Source organism: Balaenoptera physalus (genome assembly GCF_965194825.1).
Source record: "Balaenoptera physalus genome assembly, chromosome: 3".
In the NCBI taxonomy this organism is placed as follows: domain Eukaryota; kingdom Metazoa; phylum Chordata; class Mammalia; order Artiodactyla; family Balaenopteridae; genus Balaenoptera; species Balaenoptera physalus.
The window spans coordinates 37,840,146-37,851,607 of record NC_138890.1 but is presented as its reverse complement, the minus strand read 5'-3'; the positions used below and the strand labels follow the sequence as shown (position 1 = coordinate 37,851,607).

Below are 11,462 nucleotides of genomic sequence, written 5' to 3'. Positions count from 1 at the left end.
TTTGTGATCACATTCCAGGGTTAAGCAGCAAATGAAAATGGAAAAACCTCGAAGGGAATTTCCAAATCCAAGGAAACTTCCTTCACAAAGCCAGTGCTGAAAGAATTAGCAACTAGTATTTTCAATTTTTGAATATTTATTGGGCCAGACTGTTTCCACTGGGGAGACTTGGCTTGACTAAAGGTGTAGCCAAGTGCTCCTAATAACAGTCACAGTGAAAGGGAGCTCCACTCTATTTACAAGCTGATCAAAATGGTTTCACCACCCACTGGCTCCCTTGAGATGTCTGCTTGTGTGATGCTGACTGTGAAATAAGTCAAATCAAATTTATAATCCTACAGACACAGAATGTCAGAGCTCAGAGGGATGTTAAAAAGCACCCAGCCCTGGGGGGACCAGATAAATGATGCTTTACATCCCTCTATGCCTTGCTGCAGTCTCCAAGCCCACCCACTGGTCATTCCTTCAACCAGTATTTAATGAAGGAATATTAAAGGGCCCTATAGTAAGAGGATAAGGCACATCAGGGAACCTACAAGCACATCAGGAACTAACAGAGGAGGCTGCTGGGCTTAACAACAAAAAATCTCATTTCCAACCTTTCTCTCTCTCTCTCTCTCTCTCTCTCTCTCTCTCTCTCTCTCTTACCTGTGGAGGACCTTGAGCAAGTGCTGCCTTCTAGCTGCAGCTCCATTTCTTCATCTGTAAAGTAGGGATAATCCCACTTTGCTCATAGAACTGTCAGGGGGATTAAATGAAATAGAACATAAGATAGTTGACTGACATATAACTAGGACCCCATAAACACAGTATCTTTTGATTCATTTTTCATTTTTTAAAATAATATTCATTGGATTTTTCCCAATTACAAAAGTAATTCGTGTTTATGGAGAAAATGTTGGAAAACACCAGAAAGCCCAGAGAGGGAAAATTCATGCATAATTTCGCCACCCAAAGATAAACATGGTTGACGTCTCCTTTCATGTATATTTTTCCAGTCCTTTATACACACCAACATGTGTATTTTGTTTCCCCATGAACTGTATTGGAAGTGATTGACAGCTTCTCTTAGGATTCTGTTCCTGGATTCATATTCAAACTCTATCCCCCACTAGCTCTGTGACCTGGAGCAACTTGCCTTCCATTCCCCCATGTGTAATAGTTGTGGCCTGCCGCGGGCGCGGCAGGTTGGACCCAGTCACCAGGAACGCTATAGACTGCAGTGCGGAATGGCTCCCCCTAGAGCCGTGCCAGGCGCAGTCATGCTGGGCTGCCTTGGGAACAGAGAGGTTGAGGTTGAAGGAGTAATGGGCGTAAAGATGTTTAGGCATTTGGCCAGTGGCTGACACAGGACATGAGCTTGTTAAATAGTAGCTACTACTCCACAAACAAACCCTGTGGTTTTGAAGAGTGGAGGGAGGTTCACTGTTCAGATTTGCTAAATAGCACCTTAAGGATGACCCATTGGGACCATGGTCCAGCCAAGAAGTCCCTCTCCTTGTGCTGATCCTGCTCTGCTTTAGCTTTTTTTCAAAAATTTATTTATTTTATTTATTTGTTTTTGGCTGCGTTGGGTCTTCATTGCTGTGCGCGGGCTTTCTCTAGTTGCGGTGAGCGGGGGCTGCTCTTCATTGCGGTGCGCGGGCTTCTCATTGCGGTGGCTTCTCGTTGCAGAGCACGGGCTTCAGTAGTTGTGGCTCGTGGGCTCTAGGGCTCAGGCTCAGTAGTTGTGGCACACGGGATCAGTTGCTCCGCGGCATGTGGGATCTTCCGGGACCAGGGCTCAAACCCATGTCCCCTGCATTGGCAGGCGGATTCTTCACCACTGTCCCACCAGGGAAGTCCCCGCTTTAGCTTTTGATCCTTGCACTTCACCATGCCTCTAAGTCGCCCTCAGGCATGCAAAGCCCAAGTGATGTGAGTGGGCTCACTGCACCATCTGCTTGCTGTTTCATCCCTTTGCTCTCAAGTTCTGCCTCCTGCTCGCCCCATCCAGGTGTGCAGCTTTCAACCCCTCCAAGCCCTTTCAGAGGTGTTGTCTCATTTGACCTGTTTAAAAAACCTCAGTAAGAGGCTAGCAAGAGGCAACCGAGTGGAGCCAGGTGGCCTCCCGCAAGTGGTTTCCCAGGGCTGCACCCATAATGCTACTCAAAATGACTACAGATCTGCGTGATGTGCAAGATAGCTTGAAGTGACAGCTAGAGATGGCACAAAAAACTCTGAGTCACGTATTCAATCAGTCAGTCGGTGAACAAATATTTATTTAGCACTACTATGTGCCAGGGGCTGGGTTCTCCAGTGAGAAAATATTCCCTGTTCACTTCTCTTTCCAATTCTTCAGGTCCTCAAAGAGGAATGAATTCTTCTCAGTTTAGGGCCAGCAAGTCTTCAACACCCCTCAACCCCGGCTAATCTCCCTTTCTGAAAAAGGGAGCAGGCTCAGACCCACATCCAGAGGTAGTAATATTGTTTAGTTTTCATCTTATTTTTCTCTACCACTGCATTCTGTTTATAGCAAATGATGCAGGTTTTTAAATGGTGATAGAAAGCTTCCTTTTTTAAAAAAAATTTAGCTTAGATACCAAAAGTGAGTCGATTTAAAGAAAAGCATTAAGTAACGGGTGGTCCGGGTGGTAGAATGACTGATGCTTAGGAAGCCCTAGACTTGAGATGGGTGAGGCTTAACCCTTTCAGGTTTGCTGACCCAAGCCCATGATGACAGCTGTGGATTCTCCCCCAGAAAAATGCATGAACATCACATACAATTTCATCAAGTTCCAGAACTACCTGGAGTCCCATTCCTGGGCCTGTATTGGAAAGAGCAGCAGGGTAAGAGTCCCGAGGCCTGGTCTGCACGGGAGATCTAATCCTCTTTGCCACCTTCCTCATCTTCTTGGCAGTAGTACTGGCAGTAATAGCAGTGTTGGCAATAGTAACGGTAGTTGTGTTTGAAGCAGTCAAACTGTACTTTGAGTACAGCTTTGAGTGCTTTCAACATGCCAGGCACTTACCAAGCCTAAGCTCAACTCATCCATGCAGAAAAGAATTATCACCATCCCCACTTTCTGGGAAACAGAGCTCAAGTAGTTTCCCCAAGTTCACTCATCTGGGAAGTCAGGGTCAGCACTTGAACCCAGCTGTACCTGCCTGTGATGTCTGAACAGGTCCTTAACCACTGGACTCCATTGTCTCGATTAATCTCTGTTGGATCAATTGAAGGACATTTGAACAGGTTCTGGCCGTCATTCTGCCATTCACCAGCTGAGTGACCTTGAGCAAGTTACTCACCCTGACTGACCTTCTGTTACGGAAGAAGGTTTCGGAGTCCTGCCAAGCCATGATGCTAAGACGCAGGGCAAGGAGCGTGGGACCGTTTCATGAGCAGGAGAAGTGGAGCCAAGCTCAGGGACATGCACTGCGAGTTAGTGGCCCTGGCAAAGAGCAGGCATAGCCCTGACTTCCAGCAGAGAGAGCAGGCTTCCAGGAGCCCACATTTCCCATTGATATTTGCTCCCTCTCCTGGCAGCTTCATTGGCCCCCAAAGGTCTGTTTGGGTGCCCAGAGAAAAAGATCCCTGTCACCAATCCGCTTTCATGCCCCAAGGGCCTCAGCACCTTCCCTAATTAACGAGGGCTTCTTGGCTCCCCCCAGGGCAGGCTGGCGTAGCAAACAGGGCCACTAATCCAGGTGGCTCCTGTGCTGCTGGCAGGTGAGGGAGGAGGGAAGGGTCCGACATATGTGTGGAATCCAAGGCAGCTGGCAGTCGCGTTCCTGACCCGCACTGCCCCTCTGTGGTGGGTCTGGAGATGGGCAGGGCTTCTAGCTCTGGCCTCGTGGAGACTCTGAATATTAAGGCTGGACAGGACTCAGATCAAACCACTCAACTAAAGGAGGGAAACCATGTCAAGTTATTATGTAGTGCACCTGAAACTAACATAATGTTGTCCGTCAACTCTAGTTCAGTAAAATAAATAAATACATTTTTTTAAAGGAGGGAAACTGAGGCCCGGAAAGGGAAAGCAACTTACCCAAAATGATACATCAAGTTATCAAACAGAGGTTTCCTATAATTAGATTTCCAGCCCAATGAGTGGTTTACAGGAATAATTATTATTTGGTTAATAAGCATTAATGCAGAGTTGATTTAGGTGGCAGGAACCTGGTACCCAACAAGCTAGTAAGAACTTTACATGTTTTACCATGTTTAATCCTCACAACAACCCAGGGAAGGTGGTATTCTTATTAGCTCCATTTTACTGCTGAGGAAACTGAAGCTTAGGTATAGTATGAAACTTGCCCAAGGTCATGTGTCTGGTGAGAGAACCAGGATTCTATCCCAGGAATCGGAATCTAATGAGAAAAGGGCAGTCCTTGTCAGAAGTCACTGAGGGCTTGCTCAGGGTGCGAGAGTCATGCTGGGGTCTGCAGGAGGACAAAGCAAAGTAGAATGCAAATGAAACAAGAGGGTAGGTGAGGTCATTATTCAGCTTCCAAACACATGAGGATTAAAAACTGACCACACCCAGAGTTGTGGAGGTGTAGAGAAAATATCACATTCATACACAGTCGATGGGAGGAGGGTAAATTGGTACGACTGTTTCAGAAGGCAATTTGGCTAGCTGTCAGGACTTAAATGTGGAATTGACCCAGTGATTGCTCGTGAAGGAAGTTAGCCTGCAGAAACACTCAAAGGTGCAAAAAGCGAAATGCATGAGGCTTGTCATTACTGCAGTTTGTAATAGCCAAAAATTGGAAATCACCTACTTGACCATCATCAAGAAAGAGTTTAGTGAACTACTGTATATCCAGAGGGCAGGATGTAATGCTCTGACATGGGGAAATATCTTTTATATATTCTAAGTGAAGATAGAAATTTGGGGAAAGGTATGTGTATGACCCCATTAAAAAAAATCCGTCTGAAAGGATAAAAACAAAACTGTTAACTCTGGTCCTGTCTACTTGAATGAAGAAAGAATTTTCACTCTATATTATATAGATTTTTTTGTAATGTGTAATTTTTTAATTTAGCAGGTGTCACTTTTGTAAGTGAGGGGTTTTTTAGTTGAAGTATAGGTGATTTACAATATTGTGTTAGTTTCAGGTGTACAACAAAGTGATTCGGATATATATATATATATATATATATATATATATATATATATATATATTCTTTTTTTCAATTCTATTCCATTATAGTTTATTACAAGATATTGAATATACTTCCCTGTGCTATGTAGTAAATCCTTATTGTTTATATATTTTATATATGGTGGTAAGCATCTGTTAATACCCTACTCCCAATTTATCCCTCCCCCACTTCCCCTTTGGTAACCATAAGTTTGTTTTCTATGTCTGTGAGTCTGCTTTTGTTTTGTAAATAAGTTCATTTGCGTCACATTTTAGATTCCACATATAAGTGATACCACATGGTATTTGTCTTTCTGTTTCTAACTTACTTCACTTAGTATGATAATCTCTAGGTCCATCCATGTTGCTGCAAATGGCGTTATTTCATTCTTTTTTATGGCTGAGTAATATTCCATTGTGTGTGTGTGTGTGTGTGTGTGTGTGTGTGTGTGTGTGTGTGTGTGTATACACACACACATCACATTTTCTTTATCCATTCATCTGTTGATGGACACTTAGTTGCTTCCATGTCTTGGCTATTATAAATAGTGCCACTATGAACATTGGAGTACATGTATCTTTTTGAATTATAGTTTTCATATTTTCCAGATATATGCCCAGGAGTGGGATTGCTGGATCATAAGGTAACTCTATTTTTAGTTTTTTAAGGGTCAGTGAGGTTTTTTTTTTTTAATAGACTTTATTTTTTAGAGCAGTTTTAGGTTCACATTCAAATTGACAGGAAGGTACTGTGATGAACCCATATTGACATATAATCACCCAAAGTCCACAGTTTACATAAGGGATCACTCTTGGTATTGTACATTTTATGGGTTTTGACAAAGGTATAATGACATATATCCACCAATACAGCATCATACCGAGTAGTTTCACTCCCCTAAAAATTCTCTGTGCTCCCCCTTTTCATTCTCCATTGTGTCACTTTTGTAATAAAAATATACAAATCTGGAAAGGAAAAGAAAAGAAATAAAGATATGGTTTCTGCCCAGAAGGAACTTACTGCCCAGTGGTAAACAAGGACTCAGCCAGCCCTGGAATGGCTTAATTAACAGACAAACAATAAAATAACAGAATAAGATCTGATTGTATATGTTCTGTGGGGTACAGAATGAAGAATTCAGTCTGAGTCAGGTAGGGTTAATCAGAGCAGAGTTCCTGGAAGAGGGCAATGAATGGGCCAGGATATAAAGTATATTTGGAAAATGGCCACCGTTTATGAATTTTCAAGGTGCCAGACCCTGTGTCAAGTATGTTTACATGGATATTTTTCATGTATTCAGAATAACCCTATGAAGCAGATGTTATCCCCAATTTATGGATAAGAAAATTTAGCCTGAGAGAGCCAATTAACTTTTCAAAAGTCAAACAGCCAATACACCGAAAAAGGGATGCAAAACCAGGCCTCTGTGACCCCAAACTCTGAGCTCAAGTCACCAGGCCACATTGCCTAAAGTGGCTGAAGGCAAAGAATGACCTTCTTCTCAGAGGAACAAGTAACTCAGGGAGCCCAAACTCAAATTGTGGCTGTAAATAAATGCCATGAGAAAAGTCAGCATCACCCCCTTCCCTTTGGCTGAGCACATCTTAGCCCCATGGTCCTTGGAGAGCGCTTTGTAAGAAAATAAAGACAAAGATCCAGCCTGTCTTTATCCCTGACAAGGTGCTTCCGTTGTGATGGAAGTGAAGAAGAACCTAGAAAGAAATGCCACGTGGCACAGGGGTACAGAATGATATGCCCCTGTCATAAAGCCATGTGTGTTCTGTGGCAATGAACTGTGAATGCATCAGCCTTCCCACAAGCCTGTGGACTGCCACAGGGCAGAGACCACACCCCTGTTTGTCTGTATCCCCACAGGTTGTCCTCATGCCTGGCACTTAGCAGAGCTTCGTATTTGTGGAATGAATGAATGAACAAATGAATGAATGAATGTATAAAAATGTAAAAAGCTACCACTCTTACATGCTGGTGTCCTGATCCATAAAATAGGACCAACTATAGTCCCTTCATCTAGGGATTACTGTGATCATTAAATGGGCAAATGGTGTAAAGGATTTAGTGTAAGATGTGTACAAGAGCACACACAATGTGATTGACGGTTCTGATATTAGCTATTAGCACTACTGTTATTTGTGTATCCTTTAAAAGCTGGTCCCTCAGGATACACCCCCTTTACGCCATTTATTGACCATTTTACTAACATCTTCAACAGGATTGGCAAGCAGAGTTACAAGTTTGTCTTCAGCAAGTACGCTTTCCTGCTCTGGATCCTCCCCACCTTTGCCACAGCTGTCTGTGCCTCCCCAGCCTCTATCCCAGGCCTTAACATGTCCTCATGGGTGGTGTGCCTACCTGTGTACACGCTCACCAGCATTTACCGTCCAGGGTAATTCACAAGGTTTCCAGGTGTTACCTCCCTCTCTCCACTTCCCCAAATTTATTCTCCAGTTTCCCATTTTTGTCAAGACCAGTTTAACTGTGCCCTTTAGACTCAGTGACAGAAACAAGACCATCCCCCTGGGCAGAAACAACTCACCCCATCATGGGTACTAGGTGTTCACACGTCATATTTGCATTTCCACTGGGGCCTTCTGTCCAGTGTCTTATTCCAAAGGAGAATCTGGGACAGTGGGACAAAAACCTAATGGTGCAAGCCTTGTCGCAAATCAGACCACAAGGTGGCGCCCTCACTGGCCCCCACCTAGAGCTAACCCACAGTTGAGAAGAGTCAGCGTACTTATATATATAGTTACCACATACCCGGAGTATGGATAACCTGCTTTCCAAGTTAACCCCTCTCTGGTTTAACTCCGCACCAGGAACTCTGGCCATCTCCCCCCAGCCACCACCCCTGCATTGCCAAGCAGAGAAGTCGGAGGCTCCCTGTAACAACAAGCCGAAGCTCAAATAATCAAGAAGGGCAAGTGCTACAGGGGGGAAACTCAAGTGCAATCCAAAATAGGGATTCTTGTGGCATCTATGCCACAACTGTGGGATCTTCAGCCACTTTCTGGGTCTCGGTGTCTCCATCTGCCAAGCAAGGGGGTTGGACTTCGTGATTTGCTAAGATTTCTCCCATTCAGATGCTCTTCCTTCAACAAATGGATTCAAAGGTGATCCCAAAGACCAGGCCCTCAGGAAGCTCACAGTGTAACAGAGGAGATAAGACAGGAATACAAAAGTCACTGTACTGCAGGTGGAGTGGCTGGCTTAGGGACGTGGTTTGAAGTTACAAAACGTTCTGTAAAGTATATCTGCATTTTTTGAAGCATTTACATACGTATATACAACAGGAAAAAAAATCTGAAAGTTTATGTACCAAAATGTGATGTCTCTGCATTATGGGTATGTGTGCTTTTAAAATATTTTTTCTTTTCTTTTTGCTTTTTAATAGTTTCTCATTTTCCCACAAAGGGTATGATTAATAGCATTAAAAACAAAAAAAAACACGTTTCATATTCAAACAGAATTGAGTTTAAATCCCAGCTATATTACAAACATGCTGCGTGGCCTGGGGCAAGTCATTCAACCTCTCCAAGTCTCAACTGCCTTGCATTTAAAATGGAATTGTTTTTAACTTAATATTGCCATTAAATGCTTTGGGACCTCAAATTCACAGGGATGAGTTAATCATGTTTCCCAATTCATAGCACCTCATTGTCATCGATCTAAGCCAGGCCTCTCTCTTACTTTATTGATTTATTTCCTTTTATTCCCATCCCTTATTGCCCTTTCCCTCTGCCTCACCCTTAGGCACCCATTTTGTATTTGATATGTATAATATTTTTTAACTTGAAAGTGTTTTTGAAAATGTGTGTGGTTGTTTGTACCTTATAACAAAAGATACTATGTTATAAATCTCATTGTTTCCTACTTTTTTCACAAAGAACAATGTATTTAAGATCTTTCCATATTGCTTTTTGGACATGTCATCCAGGACTTCTAAGTGCTGCATAATTGCTGTGCTATGCATGTACTCCACTCTACCTTTCCATAACTCCCAGTGAGGGGCACCCAGGTGTTTTCCAACTCTCTGTCACCATAAACACCACCCTGAGCATAGTCGTACATGGCCCCCGATGGACCTGTGTGAAAATTCTTTGAGAGCTCTGCCCTGGAGCAGAATTGCTGGGTCAGGAGGTATCTGTATACTTAATGGGATCAGAAGGTCTTCACAGCCTGTGCCCCCACCAGCAGGAGACTTCCCATGTCTCCACACCCTTGTCTGCACTTGGCACTATCGAGTTTTCTAATTTTTGCCAACCTAACAGATGTTCTATTACTCTGTGGTTTTCACTTTATTTGACTGCCTAATATTTTGAGCATCTTGGTATATGCTCATTAGCCCTTGGGTTTCCTATTTTGTAAATTGCCTGTTCCTTTTCTTTGCCCACTATCTACTAGGAATGCTGTCCTTTTCTTGTTGACTTTCAGGAGTCCTTATATATTCTAAATATCAATCCCTTGACTGTCTTAGACATTGTAAATAATCTTCTCCCATTCTTGCCCCATAGTTTATCTTTTTGAAGTGTTAAGTCGTTTTTCTTCACCTCTCCATCAATAAGATCATCCTTTACCTTGTCTTCTTTTACCTTATAAAGGTTTACCTTTCACCTTTAGGTCTTTAATACATCTCATATTTGCCATGGAAATACTTCATGGCATTTTGTGAAGGATAAAATAATACAGGTAAAGCGCCAATACAGTGCCTCAGACCCAAGAGCTGTACAATTGTGGGTGATTATTATTATCAGTTGAGTAGAAAGTGGTAAGCACTGCCCTAGGAAATCTAGAGATACGGGAGTTTGAATGCCGTTTAGCTAGATCAGAAAAGATTTTATGGGCGAAGGTTAAGTGATGGAGATTGGCCTAAAAAAAGAATGTAGGAGTCATTTATTTTGAGATGTAAAGGGCAGTATTCCAGGTAGAGGAACTGGCCTGGGCAAAGGCCGGGAGGCAGGAATGCCACAGGTTGACAATGTTTGGGCCGATCACATCGAAGAGAGGGGTCTGACTACTCACCAACTGCTGTCTGTCTTTCTGCCCGTGCCCACCCCACCCCTTCCCCATGCAGGCTCCCTGTTCTCCACCCTGAAGCCCCCCGACGCCGTGTTCAAGGTGGTGTTCTGGCTGGGCTACTTCAACAGCTGCCTCAACCCCATCATCTACCCGTGCTCCAGCAAGGAGTTCAAGCGCGCCTTCGTGCGCATCCTCGGGTGCCAGTGCCGCGGCCGCCGCCGCCGCCGCCGTCGCCGCCGCTTGGGCGGCTGCGCCTACACCTACCGGCCGTGGACGCGCGGCGGCTCGCTGGAGCGGTCGCAGTCGCGCAAGGACTCGCTGGATGACAGCGGCAGCTGCCTGAGCGGCAGCCAGCGGACCCTGCCCTCGGCCTCGCCGAGCCCCGGCTACCTGGGCCGCGGCGCGCCGCCGCCCGTCGAGCTGTGCGCCTTCCCGGAGTGGAAGGCGCCCGGCGCCCTGCTGAGCCTGCCCGCGCCCGAGCCCCCGGGCCGCCGCGGCCGCCACGACTCGGGCCCGCTCTTCACCTTCAAGCTGCTGGCCGAGCCCGAGAGCCCCGGGACCGACGGAGACGCCAGCCACGGGGGCCACGAGGCCGCAGCCGACGTGGCCAACGGGCAGCCCGGCTTCAAAAGCAACATGCCCCTGGCGCCTGGGCAGTTTTAGGGCCCCGCGCACCGCTTCCTTTCCCTGGGAAGCCAATCATCGTGGGGGGCGGGCGGGCGGAGGGGGGGAGGGGAGTGTCGGCGCCCGGTAGACACGGGCCCCACGGGGAAGCGGGGGGAGGGGGGCGGGGAGAGGGGCAGCTGCTTTTCTGGCAGGGGCATGGGTGCCAGGTACAGCGCGGAGAGCTGGGCCGAGCATGCTGAGAGCCTGGGGGACCCGACGCCAGCCGGGATTTCCGTCTCTCTCTCTGTGTATATATCTAAACGAGTCCCTCTGTACGTGTATTTAACCGTGGGTGCACGTGCGTGTGTCTGTGCGGTGTACGTGTGGTCTGCGTGTGTGCGTGTGTGGGGCCGCCCGCGCGGGGGCAGAGCGAGTGGGTGCCCAGGAGGCAGCCAGGGCGTTGTTTGTCTCGTGACTCCGTACCTCGCAAGCCCCTCCTGTACTTCACTGAACGGTGGCACTTTGGCGGGGTTGGAAGCAAAGTCGGACATTAAAGGTCATTTCTCCTGTGCGGCTTTGAGTAGTTTGTGAACGGGGTGGCAGGCAGATCTTGAGTTGCCTTTTCGTTCACATTCAGGTGTGCCCCTGTCTCTCCCGCCGGCCCTGTGGGCAATGGTTGTGCCGTGCCCCC

General features: G+C 46.0%; 1 protein-coding gene across 2 annotated transcripts in view; it reads left to right on the top strand.

Annotated features, from left to right (window-relative positions):
* Window positions 1-10,875, top strand: part of ADRA1B (adrenoceptor alpha 1B) — a 51,687-nt gene extending 40,812 nt beyond the window's left edge. Inside the window, exons 2-3 of one of the 2 annotated variants that reach the window (XM_082456479.1) lie at window positions 5,737-5,771; window positions 10,221-10,381. In XM_082456479.1, the coding sequence (XP_082312605.1) occupies window positions 5,737-5,771; window positions 10,221-10,241 (56 nt within the window). In that variant the 3' untranslated portion in view covers window positions 10,242-10,381. Of the gene's footprint in view, window positions 1-5,736; window positions 5,772-10,220 lie in introns of both variants that reach the window. The other variant, XM_082456478.1, reaches the window with a different exon arrangement.
* The last annotated feature ends 587 nt before the right edge of the window (window positions 10,876-11,462 follow it).